Here is a 21143-nt window from a genome sequence, read left to right on the forward strand (position 1 = left end):
GGAAAGTATAATGATTGTAATACTGAAGAAACTGAAAACAGATAAATGCGAAGAGCACAGAACATTGAGCCTGGTGACTCAAGCACCACAAATCCTTACTCGGATAATTAACCGAAGAGTAGAAGGAAGGATAGAAGGAAACCTCTCAGAAAACCAATTCGGATTCAAGAAAAACCGAGGAGCAAGAGAGGTAGTTCTCAGCTTGAGAGTTCTGGCCGAAAAAATGAGACACGTAAATAAGCCATTATATGTGGCATTCGTGGACTTTCGTGGAGAAGGCCTTCGACAAAATCGAATAGAACAAGAGGATTAATATACTAGACGAGCTTGAATTTGAACTACAATGACTGAAAAATTATCCATAACCTCTACAAGAATCAGGTAACAACAATGCAAACGAATAATGGAAGAGAAATAGAAGCGAAAATGAACAAAGGAGTAAGACAAGCATCTACCTATCGCCAGCAATATTCAACGTGTTCCTGAAAGAGGCAATAAAAAAACAAAAGAACTGTGCATCAAAGGAGTCAAGGTAAATGGAGATGAAATCAACATGATACGGGATACGGGAAAACCTGAGATCCTTCAACATGATACGGTTTGCAGATGACATCGCAGTAGTGGCGGAAACGCGGGAGGACCTGCAAGTAACTCTGAGTGCTATGGGCCAAGTACTGGGGGAATATAATATGAATATCAATAGGAAGAAAACTAAAATCCTTTCGTTTGGAAGAAAGAAGCTGAATGCAGCTATCACGATTTGAGGGGTGAAACTGGAGCAAGTGGAATCCTTCATCTACCTGGGCAGCAGCGTAACATGGCCGGCAGAAGTACGACCGACATCAAGTGAAGAATTGCTCAAGGTTAGAACGCATTCATGAAGAAGGGGCAATTACTATATTCAAAGAACCTAAGGCTGAAAACAAGAAAGTATTTCGTCAAGACATTCGTGTGGAGCATGGAGCTCTATGGTTCCGAGACTCGGAACATTAGAAAAGTGGACCGGCGAAGAATACAAGCCTTTGAAACATGGTGCTGAAGAAGAATGGTGAGGATTAAATGGACAGATTAACTAAGGAACGATGTAGAGGAGCAAAAGAGGATGAGACAATATGGAGAACTCTACGACAAAGAAAACATCGATACATTGCGCACACATTGAGGCACAATGAATTGATTAGGAATACAATAGAAGGAAAAATAGAAGGGAAGATTCCACAAGGAAGACCAAGAGACGTGTGCATAGGACAAATTAAGAAGGACCTAAAACAGCGAAGGTATCAGGGATTGAGGGAGTTGACATTAAATTTATTTATTTCTGTATTTATTTTAAAATATTATTCACATGCAGCAGTAGCGCCAATTAACAGTGAAAAATATAAACAACATGAAAGAGGACAAAATACAATAACAGCATTACAATAAACAACGAGAACCGAACATGGACAGGGGAAAACATTAATTTGTTGAAAGGTAGGATAAAACTTGGGTGATGAAATTGCAGTATGGTAAATTATAAGGATCGACAGTGTGAGGGAGTGAATTTAGAAGGAAGGAGAGGCGAAATAAAGGTGAGCGCTTGGTGAGAGATATTCTAGGAATAGGCAGATGGAGTAGGGAGTGGGTGCGGATGGATCAAGTTGGTATCCTGAAGTTGAAGAAATAGAGGAGTTCAGGGCAATCAATTGTCGAGCTTAGGGTGTTGAGGAGGAGATCTGAATCAGCTTTAAGTCTGCAGTTTTGGGGACTAGAAATGGATAAAGAAGACAGAACAGCATTTGAGGACATATTGCGGAAATGTGGGACTCGGTGTTTGACTATTTTGGCAAAGAAGTGAGAGATGCAATCGAGAGATTTAAGATTAGTTGGGGATGAGGTGGACCAAATTGGGGAGCAATATGACACTATGGGGAGGACAATTCTTTAGGAGTATGAATGGAGTGCTATTGGATCTTTAATTTCTGTGAAGCGGTAAAGAAGGCCTGATAGGGGCATTGCTTCATTTGTTACAATCTCTATGTGGTCGGAGTAATTTAGTTTATGGTCAGTTAAAACGCCAAGGTCTTTAATGGTTGTTACTCTATTTAAGGGATTTTAGTTAATTGAATAGTTGAACATCAGGGTTTCTTTCAGAACAAGAGTCATGATGTTGCATTTTCCAGGGTTTAAATTAAGTTTCCAGGAATCACACCATAGGGAAATTTGATGTAAGGCAAGTTGAGGGTGAATACAGTCAGAAGTGCTTTAATTTGCTTGTAAATCTTGCAATCATCAGCGTAGAGAAGGGTATGGACCAAAGAGGAAAGGAGTCGGGAAGGAAGATCATTAACGAATAAATTGAAAAGATATGGCCCAAGGACACTGCCCTGGGGAACCCCAGACGTTACAAGAGACCAAGAGGAAGAAGCATCTGAGAGTATCACACGCTTGGTTCTGTGGGTGATAAAGCTAGAGAGAAGGCTAAGGAACATTACATCAATGCCGAACTGTTGGCTGAGTTTATGAAAGAGTAGTTGATGATGCAGGCCGTCAAAAGCCAATAGAGTAGAATAAAGGGCTGCAGTAAACCAATCATATATATATATATATATATATATATATATATATATATATATATATATATATATATATAAGGGAAGGGGACGCAGAGTAATGCTAGTTGATGGACGGGATACATTTCCCGCGTTATTGTGATTTGTGTGGGATACTTCGACCTTCACTTCAAGAAAGTGTTGTTCCTTGTTTTGATAGAAAATATGATGACATAAATTACATAAAATGAATTTATATTTTTCAATATAGAGGTGAAATAATATTGTTATTATTAGACGTAGCTTACCATGTTAGGGTAGGCTTTTGATGGAACCTGGCGCTACACACTTCTGTGCTGGCTAGGCCTAGGTACAATGAAAAAACAATACCCTTTAAACCTCATCCTATGCATTAAAATGCCAATTCCTTAGCCCTTCATACTTTCTATTTCCCTAAATTCCATTTTAGATGTTTATTCTTTTCCTCCCTCCACCTCTTTTTCCCAACTTTTTCCCCTCTATTGCCGTCTTCATCATCCCATTCATTGCCCCTTAATATCTCCAGTATCCACTTTTCCTGCCTTCTTCGATTTTCTCCCAAGAGCCATCTCTCCTCACCTTCCAATCCTATGACTTCAAGGTTTGTTCTTCTATCTGTTGTCCGTCCATTTTATTCTTTCTAATCTCCTACAAATGTACACCTTACATGGTTCCTTATGTTTTTATCGCAACGACCAAGCTTCCGGGCATCAAATCAAATATCAAATGTTAGAATAATTAGGATTCAATCCTTGTAGCAGAGAGCATTAAACAATTAGGGGGACGAGAAAGAGAGGATTCTTACCTGTAACTAACCAAGCACCAGGTTGCTCACTCAAATGGATCGAGATGGCGTCAACGGATACGTGTGTTGGCGGAAATTCCTCCGCGGGAAGGAGCTCCTGCTAATTCAATGTTCGAAGGTCACTGTTGGATAGAAATTTGGATTAACTTTGCTGCTTGAATGTAATTTGAGTAACTCTTTTGGAGTTCTGTCCTCGCATGGCCTTAGCCATGAAAAGCCACTGGATCGAGTAGGCAATAGTATGGGAAATAGCCAGGAGAAAAAGTTTCCTATTTCCTCGAACTCACTTACTTCTTCGAAGTTTCTTTCTTTCCTTCTGGCTTAAAACTTTCTTGCTAACTCGATCTTTTCTCTGATTGAGCCCTGCATGGACGAAGAGAACCGACCACTCTTTTGAGGCGAAGGGAAAAAACCACAGCCAGATGTGAAAGGAGCTGTCAAATAATTTCACATAATTTCCTTTTGATACTCGGTGACACCGGCCATTTGGTGAACTCGCGAAGTGGACGCTGTGAGACCGCTAGCTAAGGTGGGCGTAATGTCTCCCGCGTCTCGTTTGATGGGAAAATAGAAAAATATTACGTAAGTCATAATGCCTGGATGGAGAGGAAGAGAAAAAGCATGTCTAATGTAGACAGAGGACTGCATAAAATTAGCGGAGGATTAATAACACAAGCTAAATGCTAATAAAACCTTTCCAACTCTGTAGAAATCGTTATTCGATTGAGATCGCTGAGGATTTTTTCTACAAGATCTATGCCCAGTGTTCACTTCGCCTCAAAGTTTAGTGCTTCCACGTGCGTGAGTATTGTGAGTCCAACTATGCGTAGGAAGGACAGAAAGTGACTGGCTCCATGTAAGTCGGCAAATACATGCAATCATCTCGATAACCACTACCTTAAAGCTAGAGGGGAATACATGATTAGCTTTCTTCTCGCAAAATGAAATTTTAATAATATACTAGACTTTTCATTTGTCCCTGGGGCTATATCGTGAATTCAAGAATCCTTTAGAGTGCACAATTACGCATGTTTTCATTATGAGAAGAACAAATTTGCACTTTTCCACAGATTTATTTGAAACGCACTACGCATTTCAGTCCATTGAACCATCTTCAGGTGAAAGGTAAGATTCAAATTAAAAGATACCTGCCACCGTTCTCTCAAGAATGATCTGAAGTGTTTATTTCCCCCTCTCTTTTTACCTCCACATTTCTTTAATTTCTGTTTCTTTGGGTTTCCCCTATTTCCCCTCTTTGTTCCCGCCTACCTTACTCTTCACTCTTCCCCCCCACCCCCGCCTTCCTCAAACAGCTATAAATATGATATATTCACAATTTGAATCTTGTCTTGTACCTGAAGATAGTTTGATGAACTGAAACGCGTTGTGCGATGAAAATAAATCCGTGGAAAAGTGCAAATCTTTTTTTTCATAATGAAGAACTTCCAATACATCTTGCCTGAATCTGTTGAATGTATAAGCATGCTTACGATTATAGTATCCGTAAATTTTAATTTAACCGCGACTGAACAATTTATATATGTTGTCATCATCTGTATCAATCATCCGATACATAGTTAATGTAAGGACGGTAGATAAGTTCTTTTTCTAAGAAAATGAGAAAAAACATTTTTCTCTAAAGGAACTCTTTGTAAAAAAGTTTCATTTAAAAATAATATCCCTAGTATAAAATAAAATAACATTGTGAATAATACTATATGAAAAAATATGCTTACTACCCAGCTCTGGAAAGGCCTCCTGATCGATATGCCCTTCATTTTGTTTTGTGTTTTGCGTCGAAAGACAGATTCAAACTGGCGGAGTGCGAGGAATTTCGGGCGGCACGCGGTGGGCTAGACATTAAGGGAGGCCTAACGTGTGTGTGATAGGCAATGTCCTGAGATGTCACTTTCTAAGTAATTAATGCTCTTTTAAAGGAATCTGTCTTCATACGCCTCTGGTAACATGTGAATGATCAATCACAGAAATCACTCACCTATTGACCTTTATGTCATTTTAATATTGATAGTACAATAATTGCTTTCTGTTTCACACCTTTCTTATAAATGTATTGGAATGTGAAAGATGTCTAAAAACCTTGATTGCCGCCAGTCTGGAATGAAACGTTCCCGCGCAACATTTATGCGCGTGAGTCGAGAGTATTCTAATGTTGTCTGGTCTATCGAGGAACATTTGTCCATACGAGTCGGGAATAATTTAGTGATGACCATAAAATGTTAACTATGTCACTCTCATTCCTTAGTGTAAAAATAGCTAAACGTGGAAATTGCTGTCTTCTTGGTGGATGATGGCACGCTATGGCTGATGGCACACCTTAAACAAAGATGTAAAGAAAATATCCGTGGAACCTTGAATATGGGGAGTGATTTTTACAACGGCTTCGAAACTTGGTCATTAAGGGAGGAAGATAAACGTAGGTTGGAAGCCATTTAAGATATGGTATCGAGAATAATGGAATGAATAAAATGGAAGTAAAGGAAAACAAACGATGAAGTTCTGGGCATGGTGATGAAAGAGTAGGTAGTTGGGACCAATTAGAAGGAGATAGGGTAAAAGATGTTGAGAAAAGAAAAGGTATGATGAAAATGGCAACAGAGGGGAGAATACTGGGAATGTGAGATGGAGGGTGGGAGAGAAACAACATTTTGGATGGAATTAAGGTAGGTAGAAATTATGCTGAACTAAAGAATGAGGATTTCTGTATAGTGATGGGTTTAATGATATTTCGTATCATTTAATCCTCTCTGACATAAAATACAGGCCCTGTAAATTAAGCGTCTTTTAGGTCGGCCAATTGTTGTTGGATATGATGTGACCTGATACCGTATATTCGGCCTCTCGGAGACGAAATGTACGCCAGACCAGAACTTAAGTGCTTAAGGGGTTTAAAATAACTTTAATTATTTGTAATAATATTAATCGAGCTTAGATGCCCATAGTATTTTTTCGTTTTTAGTACATTTTTATCCTACATGTGTGTCATTCCTTTACCAGAACATAAAATTTGTCATGAAAGGTGCAGCATGAGTTTAGTTGACATTAAATATTTATTTATATTAAAGATTTATTGTCTTTTTGAAAAGTCAACTGTTAAATTTGGAATAAATATTTGATAAATTTAGCAATGGTCTTTTCAATCACGGTGAAGTAGGAAAATGGAAACCACTCGGAGAACGGTATGCTTAGTGTTGGAAGGATCGTCGTGCAACTTCAAAGCGCTTTCATTGTCAATCAAGTCAAATTTTCAACGCTCGCACCGATGTTATTTCAATCGAATTGCGAAGGAAGTGGGGACCTATACTTACCGTTTTGGGTTGATTAAAAACGTTACGCGTTTGTTAATAGGTTTCCAGTATTTGACTGTTAAGCTGCTCTTCCCCTTTGTCACCACTCTTAGAGCGGATTCCATCGTTCAGAGAAAAGCGCCACTGCTCTGAGCAGCCGACATTTTTTCTCAAGTAGTATGGTGTCTTTTAAAACGACCGTTCTCACATAGGATGGCGAACCCCTTTAATGAAACCCGGCCTTTCCGAGTGTCCTGCAGCGACCCCAAGCTCTGTTTGCCCTCTCCTTCCCCTTCCTCAACCGTCTCCCTCCCATCCCAGCTCCTCTCCCCCCTCATTTCAAGAACGATGTGAACTTTCGCTGCCTCCTGTTGGTGCCATCATAGTCGGCGTGTTTCGTTCGCTCATTACCCGCAAACCACCCAAACACATTCCCGAATGGAAATTTAATATCAAACACTGGATACTGTGGTTTCTTTATCAAAGAGTGGTACGCAAAGAAAATAATGTGACTCTGTGAAAATTTTATTTAAAAAACAGATACGTACTTTGTTCATTACAATTTTGTCAATGAGTCAAAGAAACTTTATTTCCATATTTTTTGGATTCCTTTTTCGTCAGTAAAAATGTACCTTTCGTCATATAAATATATTTTAAGTGTATTTTAATGCTGTCATATTAGTTGAATCAGTATCGAACGACCTGAAATTGAACAGAATCATAGAGTGTATGGCCTAAATTTGTAGGAATCTTCCAAATGACAATACGAGTACGTGCCACACGACAAAGTAAATATGCTAGTGGACGATGATACAATAATTATTTTTCATGAAACGAAAATATAATGATGTCAACCACCTTAAGAAAACCTTTTAGATGTTACATCACTTGAGTGATAAAATTATTCTTTCATATCAACAATAGCATTTCTTTAAGTACTAGTACATCAAAAGTAAGTGGCTACTTTTGTTGGTATACAACTGCGTACATTTTTAACCCGTGAACATCATGGTGAGTACGGGTATTTATAAGTTCGCAGTGCTCGAGAGATTGGCTCTTGATTGGGGGGAAAGAGGGGGACGCAGGCGTGCGGCACACCCACCCACCTGTGTCTGTGTTTGTTCTCTCTCTCTCTGCGTGACATAATTTATTGACGTGCGTATGTGTGCGTTATTGCAGGTGTCTACCTCCCCTGCATCCAGAACATCTTTGGCGTCATCCTGTTCATCCGTCTCACTTGGGTCGTGGGAACCGCAGGCGCCATCCAGGGGTTCCTCATCGTCCTCACCTGCTGCTGCGTTGTGAGTACAAGTGCCCCTCCCCCTTCCCCGTCCCCCTGATTGTCCACCCCCTCCCCCTTGCCCCCCTCCGTACTCGCTTTGAACGCATCCCTGGTGATCCGGGATGCGTGTCCCTTCAGTGGGAAGCAAATGTTTATGGATCCACTTTCCTTCGAAGGCTCCCGTGGGGAGCAACTCAAGCCTCAACCGCATCATCGGGAGAAGGGAGGAGAGAGAGAGAGGAGTGGGGAAAGGGGACGTTTCCGGATTATTACAACGCGCGAGGGCACGTGATATCGCTGTTGTCAGTGCGTACACGGTAGAACGAAAATTCCATGATCATCACCAATGATTCAAGATTTTCTCCAAGAAACTCAGCATAACGCAGTATTTGGCGTGTCGCAAATCGACGGCTTGGGCGGCATTACATATATGATTCTGAGACCTGCGGCTGTTGAGTTAAGGGGATGTGCACAGACTGTATGTTTTTGAGGGGATGGTATATAGGAGGATGGAGAGGATCCGGTGCATGGAAATGAAGACCAATGAAGAAGTGTCGGGCATGGGCTGGGAAGGAAGGCAATTGCTGGAGGAAGGATATTCGAAGGGGGTGGGGCAGGCGGGTGGGAGAGACCATCGGGAGAAGGGAGGAGAGAGAGAGAGGAGTGGGGAAAGGGGACGTTTCCGGATTATTACAACGCGCGAGGGCACGTGATATCGCTGTTGTCAGTGCGTACACGGTAGAACGAAAATTCCATGATCATCACCAATGATTCAAGATTTTCTCCAAGAAACTCAGCATAACGCAGTATTTGGCGTGTCGCAAATCGACGGCTTGGGCGGCATTACATATATGATTCTGAGACCTGCGGCTGTTGAGTTAAGGGGATGTGCACAGACTGTATGTTTTTGAGGGGATGGTATATAGGAGGATGGAGAGGATCCGGTGCATGGAAATGAAGACCAATGAAGAAGTGTCGGGCATGGGCTGGGAAGGAAAGCAATTGCTGGAGGAAGGATATTCGAAGGGGGTGGGGCAGGCGGGTGGGAGAGACCATATTAAGAAGCAGCGTCAAGACGCCCAAGACCTTGATGGAAGGGAGAATATTGGGTGAGCTCGGGGGATAGAGAGGGGGGAGAAAATAGGCATTTTAGGCCATTATATACGAGGGCGGAGAGTGTGGAGGATAATGAAAAGGTGTGCTGCAGAATATGTTAATGTTTTCTACATCTACATCTACATAATACCCCGCAAGCCCCCGCAAGGGCGTGTGGCGGGGGGTGTTAGGTCACCAACCGTAAAAAGGAAAAATACCACATGCAAAAAAACAACACGGAAAATTACACCCACAGCAGCGCACACACTCATGCAAAAATCCCTTCATCCAATACTCATGCAAACACATATACCGCAAAACAACTAAAAAACTGCACCCCATGATGCAGCACGAAAGCCATCCTACAACACGGAAGCCAGGACAGCCAGGTTTTTCGTTACTTTGAATGACGACGACGTTTATGATAGTTTTTAGACCCGGTCAAAAACACTGTTTGAAGGTAACTTGGATGAGTGAACGGGGTAGTTCCTTTTTCGGCCTCGCCATTGGTTTTTAACATAACCCCGGCATCCATAAATGCAAATGGCCAGAGCTTATCTACATGCGAGTTTACCCTCCATCCTAGAACGACCCTGGCACCCTCCGTTGACAACCGACCCAGGCTGGATTCCCACTTTCATTGCATCTATGCTTCTACGTTCAATAAAATCGGTAGATGAAACCACACAGATACAATTAGAGGAACAGTCTCTCGCGCGAACACAATCAAATGGTATTTCATTTTTAGTCAAATTCGCGGTCACTACAGTGCAGGCAGCAATGCTCAAAATGTCGACTTATATTCTAGAGTCCTTGTTACGGACGCATCGCAATATGTATGATCCAGAATGCTGTCCCAATATCAGCCGCAATGCGTCCCCATCGAGGCTCATAGGGTACAGCGTATATGTTGATGCGAGGGATATCTCGGGTTTCGTCACGATTTTTAAATTGCTCCATCGGTCTTCTTAACATTATCTGTCTACCCATTTCCTCTGCAACTCGGTCCGCGAGCCAAACAGAGATTCTTTTCTTGAGTAAGCACTCGCTAAGTGGAGAGCCAAATACGAGTTCTTGATACGCTCCTCAATAAAGGATGAAACTCGACGAAAGATCTCAGTGAAACTCAACTGAATAGAAGATAATAGCAATCAACACCCCTCTCAGAAAACAGACCCCTATTTTCTAAAAATACTCAACATTGGCCGATTGTTTTCAAATTCTTATTCAACTAGTCACATTTGCACATTTACTCCTTTCTCATCACGAACGCCATATCTTAACTTGATCAGGAGCGGGACTTGATAGACTCATGTTAAAGAATATGCTTCTGGTCCGCGATTGTCCTCCTCAATGCCATTTTCCTATTTTATATGCACTCATTTTTCCTTCTTAATTTTTTGGCATCACTGAATTATCGTTATTGGTAATTTAACATGTGCTTTCCGCCCGGGTAACCTGATTTTCAATTACTTCTCAATTCCTTACCTCGTAGGGCTGAAATTATATTGAAGTGTTGAATAGTAAAAGGTGTGATCAAAAAGAGATAGGACTGATTTTATATCTTGTTTATTTCGACGGATACAGCTTAATTGAGCTTGTCACCCACAAAGTACATGCCTTGGCTGACGACACACCTTTGCCAACGTTTCTTCTAGCTCTCGAACCCTGCCTGGTAAGCCGCCTTAGGTATCCTCTTCATGTCCGCCGTACAATTAGTTTTAATGTCCACAATAGAGTCGAATCGACGCCCTTTTAAGGTTGATTTTAACTTCAGAAACAATGAGAAGGTTTTACGAAACTCTAGGTCGGTATTGGCTCGATCCAGGAGTTCCTGGTAGATGTCCACATGTTTTTGTCTCTGTTCATCAGTCAGCACTCGCGGGACGAATTTTGATGCGACGCGCGTCATGCCCAAAATGTCCGTCAAAATTGTCTGACAGGATCCAAAACTAATGTTGCTTCCTCAGCTATCTCCCTAACAGTTAAACGGCGATTTTCACGCACCAAATCGTTCACCAATTTGACATGGTTGGGGTCTTTCGAAGTGGAAGGCTATCCCGTTTGCGAATCTTCATCTGTCGAGGTTCTGATCGATTTAAAACAACTGTACCCCTCAAAACACTGGCTTCGACTCAAAGCTTCATCACCAAAGGCTTGCTGAGTCATTACAAATATCTCCGTAGCACTTTTGCCAAGTTTGAAACAAAATTTCACGCACACACGCTGTTCCTCTAGCTCCTTCATTGCTGCCGTTGCACGCGGCGATGAACACGTACCGCTGCTCCTGCGTAACAACTCGACATAAACAAACGCAACACCTCTCGTTTTAGTCGTCAGATGTGTCGCTAAATGGCGCGCTGTGTATCTTTTTGATCCATTGAACGGTTTACGCAGAATAAAACCACGGTCCTTTTTTTGATCACGCCTTGTATTTTTTTCTATTCGACCATTTTTGATGCTTGCCTTTAGCCAGCCACACTAATCCAATGAGGGGTGGGATTCAAGAGTTAAGGATCGACGTCAACCTTATATTGATCACTAGGTTCCTTGAAATTTACACATTTTAGGATAGGTAAGAGCAGTTTCTTACCCTGGGCCACCTGCAGTTCCCCTAGAAGATCTGCTATACAATTAAATCACAGATATGTAGCAATTTCAGAGTGTAAAAATCATTCGCCTTGACCAGGATTCAAACCCGGATCCCTCCATATATGGCCGAGTGCTTTAGCCAGTTTAGCTATACCTTTAAAAAATACTGCTGCGGCATCTCCCGCAGTTTCTTGGAAATCACAGAGAGCCTGAGGGAAGATGTTGATGTTCAGAAACATTACCCGGATTGGATGTTTGGCACTTGGATCAGTAATACTGCACACTGCCTACTAGTCAACCACAACCCCTCCTCCGCTTTGAGATGTGATGCTATTATTCCCAAAACAATAGCATGAAAGGAACTTGGGAAGCATCACCTTTGCTTTGCTTATCAGACTACGAGATTGGATAGAGATCAAGAATGAGTCTCCACATTCTGGGAGCATCCGCAATTGAATTGGGATTCTCTCGCTCCAAAGATGGTATTTTATTCATAATCAGAATGGAAAAAACATGCCAATCAATACTGCTGTGAACATATTGAATTCTCGTGGAGCTAGGCTAATGTGATTACGATGCGAGGCGATGATTCATTAATAGGGTGAAGTGAATCACGACTTAGCGCCGTCAACCCCACCATAAATGGACGCCTACGGTATCGGCTACGGACGCCTCTGCCTATCGACTGCAGTTGGTCGAGGCCTTACAAATCAAAGGCTCCATGTCCGAATCTTGCATTCAGCAAATATTGTCGTCCTTTGAGACTTTTCGAAAGGAGATATTTAAAGGGTATGCCTGAAGGAAGTAAACTAAAAGAGACATGGAAGAAAATTAATATTTTAAATGAGAACTGTGCGATCAATGCTTTAAATTGAAGGTTGTTGCAAATATGATAATGTTTTCATTGAACTGCTTTCCCTCTCAGAGGGTTCCGGCGCTCTAATTAAGTTTTCATATTGGGTAAATAGATAAATGCAACCATTAAATGTTTAGGTATATGATATAATATGTAACCGACTACCTCGTTAAGCCATGGTACGCAGAAGAAACATGAGTAATAGGGTACAAATTAAAAATTGCCGTTCCTGAGATAGACGTTGGTGTTCGTATGTTCAAAACTCTTTATATTTTAAAAGCGTTGGGCATTTATTAGTAAATGAAATGCCATATACGTGCTTTCTTTCTGTCCCTCTTTTAGGCGATAAATGGCGTAGGTTGTACAATTTAAATTTTAGCGGAAAATTTTGGCATACTGCCACTTCCTGGTTGCAAGCGTATCTCTTATAATGGTATCGTTTAAATACAACAGTAAAGTTCCAATCACATTACTCACTCACAGACCTTTGGGATTTCGTTTCTCACTAGAGTAAAAATTATTTCAATGATTCAAGGTTTATTTGGACACCTTTCAATATGTAGACTACATACTAGATATGTTGATCATCTATTAGTTGGACCCCAACTTCCCGCCGTCAGCAAAATTATCAATAAATATACAAAGGTTACTTTAAAGGTTTAAGGCTCTGGTGTTGTTGAAGATATTGTTGAAATTTCTCTAAGGTGGTTTAGGTGCACTTAAAACACGAAAAAAAAATTAAAAATATTAATTAAAATTTATTCAACAACAAACATACTTTATTGTATTAAATAAAAATAGTTGCCAATCCAAAAAGTACCCACATACCGATTTAACAGATTTTATGTGGCAATGTGTTGCTATATTTTTACTCCTTATGATTATTATTATCAGGCAATCTACCGGTTAAGTTATATATTTTATATCTTTATAACTAATACTTATTAAAAGTTAACCTGCTGAATCTATACGTCCTTGGGACTCACAGCAAGGATATGGATCATAGGTGGAAACCAAATAACTGGGTATGAATTCACTTATCACTTATTGATAACTCAATCCGAGGATTGGCCTCCTTTCACTTTCCCCTGTTCATTTCTCATTCCCGGGGATCGAGATGGTGCGGGGGCTAACGTACTGGCTTCCCACCCTGAGGGCGTGGGTTCAAATCCCGGCGGTGTTGAATATTTTTCAGAGGTATCTCGATCCCTACTTGAGGTGCTTTGTGGAGGGCACTTTGAGTGAGTACGCCGTCCGTCGGATGGGACGTTAAGCGGCGGACCCCTTGGCGCCTTTCGTAAAGAGTAGGCTAATGCCGACGCCGGGTTTCTCTCCACCCTTCATCCTTTCCTGTCCTTCTTCCCCTATGGCGCAAATGACCTTAGCTGTCGGTCGCCTCCCCTCAAAACTACTACTACTACTTCTCATTCCCTATCTCGATTTCTCGAGTGCGATTTCGTCTCGATTTGGTCACTTTGCTCTTCTGGCCTACGTACTCGTCATTTGTTCTCCATGGTCGGGCATTCATTTCAATGTACATAATATGGATAGGAGATAAAAGCAAAGTTCTGAAATTGAAGTATATTTTATTGAATCAATGATTCCCGCTGCTGGTGCCACGGTTGCACTTGGTGCGAGGAGAAATTTGTTCCGATCGCTAATCAAAATCCAACTCGAATTCAAAATCCGACCCAAGTAGTGTCCGTGTTTGGATGTTCCATTTCTCAGGAACTATTTGTGACTCGTAGCGATGCACGCAGCCTCTTGAAGACCACGGCGGTCTCCATCCGTTTCTGAATTCGTCATTTAGAAGTGAGTAGATAGTATTCTTGGATCAAGTGATTGAGTGTCCATGTGTGATGAGGGTCACAGCTGATTCAAGTGTCATAGGCACCGCATAACTGTTCACAGTGTAGTCTCACGATTTGGGAACAAACCGTTAAAGAACCTTGACAGTTCAAGGCAAACTATATCGAAACCACTGGATCACCGGCATTGATTTTTTTAAAGAATGGCCACACGTTATCAAGAATCTCTAGGAACTCTCTTTCAAAAATCCAAAATTTAAGGAGTGAAAATGGGTTGATTTTTTTTGCTGAACAGTACTTAAAGATTTTGGGTTATGCAAAATTCATATATTTTTATTAGTACCTATTTTACCGATTGTGGGTAGGTTTTGCATAAACCCTAGAAACGATAGAAAGGAGAAAGTGAGCTTCTTACAGCTTTTTTAAGACTGACTATGTATATTATATAATTTTTACTGGAGCCGTAAAAGGCTTAACGGTTTATGGAAAAATTATTTTATATAGTGAGTCCTGAAAACTATACGAATGTGGGGTCTTATTATGTACTTAGTACTGTTAAAATGCCGAATAAAATTTGTTTTTTATACATAAAAACTTCTAGTTTGTAGTGAAAAGACCTAAATAATCGAATCATTTATTAATGCTCATTGATATGCTTGCTCACCAAAGAACAATGACTGCAAGCTTCAACTTACATGGCTTTAATCGATAAGTAATCAAGTACGGGTGTTTATAGAATATTGACTTTTCATTTTTAATTTGTCATATATAATGTATTTCTATTGCGCAACTATTCAGCCATCATTAAAATAATGCTTCACTTATTTTTAGCATTTCCCTTGGTTGACGGGAAGTTTATGATTCTGCATCCTTGTGCGTATGCGACCAGCAAAATCATTGGTGGTTGTACGTTCCCCTGTATAGTAAGCAACCCACACAACCGTCGGTACAAAATGGAGGCTGTTGCAAGGCTTTCAGCTACATGTCGCGTCCGTCAAACCTGGTCTCCCTGAGGTGGAGTGGGGAGAGTCTTTTGGCTAGAGGGGAGGAGAAGAGAGCTGGAGGTTGGATCTCGTAACCACTCGATTAATGGGGGGGGGGGGGAAAGACCCTTGGTTTGTTTACGATACCTGGTGGTTTCCCACGATCTTCTTGGAACCCAAGCGTAACTTGATACAGAGGCTCTATTGATATATGCTTGTGAATGTGTTGATTTGGAAACCGAATCACCAGCAATTTTATTCTACATGGGGTTTTTTAATCCAAGGACCCCAGAAGAGTCAGCATCCAGAATCATACGAGAGTAGGCCTTCATACATGTATATTGTATATGTATGTATACATACATACACATGTATCTCATGTCAGTTTCGTATTACGCTTTCACCCAGGGAACTCCCGATCTCGAACCAGCATGCGTGGCTTTTTCTCTATCTCACTCATTTTCTTTTCCATACCATCATAGTTACTTTGAAGGATTTCAATAAACGAATTTATTAAGAACTTGGATATTTATTGCCTAATATATATATATATATATATATATATATATATATATATATATATATGTGTGTGTGTGTGTATATATATATATATATATTAATGTAAGAATCCTATATGCTCACGCTTATACTTAACGTATGGTATAAAATGTTTATTTTACAAAGCCGTAGTACAATGTTTCCAATTAAGTTCGTTGTAGTTAGAACCTAAAGTTCTTATAAATCGGTAGTAGGTGTATCGTTATAATATTATATAGCTATTCAATTCAGCGCAATAGATACTAGTAGGCATTGTGGGTCTTGCGTTGAATTACACTGATATCTCAACAATCTCGGTTGTGGAAAAGATTGCCACAGAAATTGGCAAAGAAGACTGCGGGGAAAACGTGATTGATGATGTAGTTTTTATTAAGAGCAAGTCTACGGATAGAAAGACCAAACCAGCAGTGCCCTTCAACAACAAAAACATTTAAGAGAAACAGGCTGCCAAAAGGAAAATTATTGATAACAGCGAATTACTAATGGTAAATCTTCTGGCAAAATATTTATCAATGAGATACGAACGGGATATTATAAAAACTTGTTATGGAAAGTAAAAGAAAAGGGAAAGGAAATGGGATACAAATACATGTGGGTAAAATTTGGAAAAATTTTAGCAAAGAGGTTGGAAAACTTAGACCATCAGTATAAGGTCAGATGAGGATCTTTGATGGTTCTAAGACATTATTTTGTGAGATCTTAACTATTAATGAATTGGTTTTCAACAGTAAAAAATCAAAATATTCGTTGTGTTTCATATGACATTCCTCTTTCTCCCTCTTTCACGCAAAATTTTAACTTTTCGCTTATGCACCAAAAAATAAGATCCTTGAGAAAGGATTGGTGTGAGTTCAATATAATTATTATTAACCATCTGCAAGTATATATCCAGTTTGATACTGCGATTCTTACTGAGGCGAATATAAGCGAAACAGAAAATGATTTTTACTAACTGAAAGGAGATAAAAAAATACTAAAAATTGAGAACAAAAACAAGAGACGGTGGTATTATTATTTGTAAACCCCAAAGTTACTTTCAATGAAATAAAATTACCCTCACATGCATGTTAACTATTGTATGGTGTGCTGGTTTTGGACAATTGTGCTTTTTTAATGAGTGTGTATAGACCACCACATTTAGGTATACAAGATTTCGTAGAATTTATAAATTCTTTTGTTGATGATGAAGGCCTGAAGGAATTGATTTTTTTATAGGAGAAAATATCAATCTTAAGAATAAAAATAATAATTATGAGATATCTAGAGATATGATGGTCATTAAAGGGTTCTATGAGGTCATAACTGGATCGACTGGGGAATGTGTTGTGGAAGACCATCTTTGTCAAAGCACTCTAGAATACATCTCGTAGAGGTAAATACATAGTGGAAGGTATGATTTTTAAAACAAATATATCGGATCACTACATAGTAGCTGGTGGATTTGAAGAGCTGGCAAAATTTAATTAGGTAATGCAAAAAATGATAATGAGATCAAAGAAATAATATGTGCTAAATCTGTTTCTAGGTTACTATCTCAGTGTAATTGGGGTGAATCGACATTAAACTCTTAGCCTATCTCACTCTATGAGGGTACTGTAAATGTAATGCAGGATATATATATAATCTAAAAAATACTAAAATGAGAAGTATGGATATGCAGGAGGAGTGGATGACAAATACTCTGCTAGCGATGATAACAAATAGGGATAAATTGTTTGAAAAATGGAAAAACCCACCTTCTAATAAATATATAGAGTTAATTACCAGAAATATAGAAACTATGTCAACAATGAAATAAGGAAAGCTACAAATAAATTTTAAACAGATCAAATCAATGAAAATAAGGGTAGTATGAGGAATGTATGGAGTACTATAAATAGTTTAACGGGAAAAAAATCAAGTGCAATACAGATTAAGATCTAATTAGATATTTTGGTCGTATAAACTCCGTTAAAGAGATCACTTACAGATTCTCTCAAAATTTCACCAAAGAAATAACTTGCATGAAAGATAATTGTAAAATTCCACTCAGTTCGGCAAATGCAAAGAACCAAGTAAATAGCATAGTAATAAAGTCAGCAACAGAGACATACATAAGATTATTAACAAAATGGATATGAAACGAATGGGTCATAAAGGCACCAAAATAATTGACTTGAAAAGGTGCCCTAATATAGTACCAGTATTAAAGGATATTGTAAATCATGCAATATGTAATGCAATAGTCCCTAATGGTTCAAAAAAGGTTGTCATAAGACCTATTTACGAATGAAGATCTCATAAAGACTTCAATAATTATCGCCCAATATCAATACTACCTGCCATTTCAAAAATCATGGATAGGTTTATGGTAGACAAATTTCTGAATTTCCTTGATAAGAATGAAATAATATCAAATTTTCAATTTGGTTTCCAAAGAAATAAACGCGAGAAAAGAAATAACACGAGTCATTTAACAAGCTGTGAACAGCATCAGAGATAAAATGGATAGAAGGCTTAATATGGTAATAACATTTATAGCTCTTAGAAAAGCTTTTGACACAGTAGATCACAATATATTGTTCAAAATTATACTGTATAGAAGTTCGTGGACCCAGCCACCTTTGGTTTTCTAGTTATTCAAAAGGTAGAAAATTAGTCACTAAAATAAATAATGTGCGTAGTACAGATCATGAGGGAGAATCAGGTGTGCCACAAGGGTCTATTCTAGGCCCTTTAATATTTATATTTTTTTATAAATGACATTCAAGTTCTGTCATTGCTGCGAGTTGATGATTTATGCTGATGATCCAGTACTCATATCAATGACGAAGGAACTAAAAGCAGCTAATGATTGCATGAAACTTGACTTAAATAATATCAGTAAACGGGGACATGGTGTGATCAGATTATTAATGAGAAAAATTCCAAAGTCATGTTTGTGAAACATAAAACCTCTGACATCATACATACTCAATTATACATTCATTCACATTACTACCTACATTACCCCACCAATAACTGTTATTGCCCCTTGATGCAATAAGTAAGTAAATATAATTACTTGCGGGTAATCATTGACCTAAATATTAACTTTAGTGAACATATTTTAAAAATAAATTACATCCTTCGACAAGTTCACTAGATTACTAGTTTTGTAAGTTCGAATACCATCAAAGTAGGGTATTTTGCACTGGTTGAGAGTATTTGAAGATATGGTATAACCGTCTGGGGATCTACTGGTTCTACAAAAATGAATATACTAAAAAATTTGCAGCAAAAAATCCTAGAGAAAATGCCTGGGGCTAGATCAAAAAATACAAATATTCAAAATAGAAGAAATATCTTTCAAAAAGTAGAAATTCTGCCTGTAGAGAGGCTGTATAGATATGCCATCATTATAGGAAACTATTTTTATGACAAATATTAAAGACCTGATTTAAATAAAAGGGAATTACTATTAAGGGACAATATTAAGCATATAACAAAAAAAATCATTTAAATCAAGGTAGACGAAAATTAGAAGTTAATGTGCCTCTACTTTTTAATGAAATGCCTAAAGGTCTAAGAATATTACATTCAGTAAACGCTGTGAAAGGGAGAATGAAAGACTGGCTATAATACAGAATGGATTAGGGCTTGGAACTAAACGTGACACAATATTATGTAACTTATAATTGCAACACTTTAAGCTATCATTTTTGTTTACGTGGCACCAGCTGTCAAGCCAAAAGTGACTGGCTTAGCGGGACCAGGATGAGTATTCCATTTAAACATTTTTAATTTATACTACTACTGTATATTATGGTGATCATATTACTCGGGTATATAAAAGATATTGCCTGTAATTGTGAAAAAAAACAATGCAAACACTCAAAAAAAACGGCCGTGGTAAGACAAAATTCCAATCTTTCGTAATTATCACATTTACAGAAATTCTTAACTATGGCCTATTATTGCTAATGGCGTGATTCAGACGCCAACAAATCACGTGCCTCCCAGTCAACAGCTTTGAGAAATAAAGTTGATTATCCATTTTTTCAGTATTAGTTTGTCCGGAAATCCAAAATCAGTTTTAATTACAGATTTTCAATTTATTCAATATTTATTTTATCTATTACAGTGTTTATTAAGTATTTATTAAGGACTGAATTCCTTCGGAATCTTTGTTTGATAGGGAAATACGTTTTTAAATATAAATAAACTATAAAAATTCAATTCCTTCACAAAAATGTATCAAAAAATGTAAATTTAAACAAGGTGAGAAAAATACCAATTCTCGATCTCTTTTTTGGAACATTTTCTTATTCAAAACATTCCTGAAAACATTGAAAAAATATATCTTAGTTACATTCAATTAGATCTTCGAACCGATATCTTTTACTATCTCCTCCATCACTATATCGTGTCTTTAGTTGTAAGCTTTAATGTTTCTGATCTAATTTACAAAATGGAGAAGGATTCATGAAATCCGTCCAGTTTACTCATTTAGCGTGCCTTAGAGCAGTCGGACTATTGCCTTTATTTTTCCCTAAATAAATACCGGTTATATAGAGGCAAATGCCATAAAAATAATTATTATGATTATTACATAATAGATAACTTAAACAGTATATGCACAGGCAAAAAATGTAACCTATTCATCAGTTTAAAAATAATCGACGCGTTAACAGCATGGCCGAAGCGGAGGGACCTTCGCTCCCGTTTGGGGCAGCCAGGCTGGGCGGAGGAGGACACCCTTAAGCGTCTCCAGGCCACCACCATATCAAAACAACATTTGACTGCCAGTGCTGGCACCAGAGAATAGGATCACCCTTTCCCCTGGTGACTCTCCACACTTGTTACTTAAGAGTGGGGCGGGCACAGGTGACCGCGGGAAAGGGTGGTCAGCAGGGGAGGCTTAACTTATGTGGTTCGAGATGATCACTACCGAGCGCTCGTTGTAGATATTCATTTAGCTTTCTTGGTACTCATTTTCTTTTACTCCATTTAAACCTTCAAGATTGTGTTTTGGCAATGGTACCGCTTTAATTATTTTCCTAACTACGTATTTTTAATGTTTGGCTGTACTTATTTTGGTAACATTTATACCTACATGTAAAAAATTTTTCTTTTTTTAAAGCACGCGCAGATTTTTTCCTGATGGATAAATTATATTTCCCCATCTTTCATACGTCAAAGCATATGTTAATTTTGCTGGTAAGTGAACGTTTATTTTAGAATTTGAAAGAAGTTTTGGATTTTTTCAGCATGAAAACCAAGATGTCTTATATCGAAGTAAGGCTTCTCATCACTTCTCTATTGTTAGAG

At 38.8% G+C, this 21143-nt stretch overlaps 1 protein-coding gene across 1 annotated transcript in view; it reads left to right on the forward strand.

Annotated features, from left to right (window-relative positions):
- The first annotated feature begins 1029 nt into the window (after positions 1–1029).
- The window catches only part of LOC139691051 (solute carrier family 12 member 5-like), a 99558-nt gene continuing 79444 nt past the window's right edge, over positions 1030–21143 (forward strand). Inside the window, exons 1-2 of the mRNA XM_071588780.1 lie at positions 1030–1048; positions 7860–7981. Of these exons, the coding sequence (XP_071444881.1) occupies positions 1030–1048; positions 7860–7981 (141 nt within the window). The remainder of the gene's footprint in view (positions 1049–7859; positions 7982–21143) is intronic.

This window comes from Hetaerina americana, unplaced genomic scaffold (genome assembly GCF_022747635.1).
Source record: "Hetaerina americana unplaced genomic scaffold, ioHetAmer1.1.p SCAF_3, whole genome shotgun sequence".
NCBI classification, from domain to species: Eukaryota; Metazoa; Arthropoda; class Insecta; order Odonata; family Calopterygidae; genus Hetaerina; species Hetaerina americana.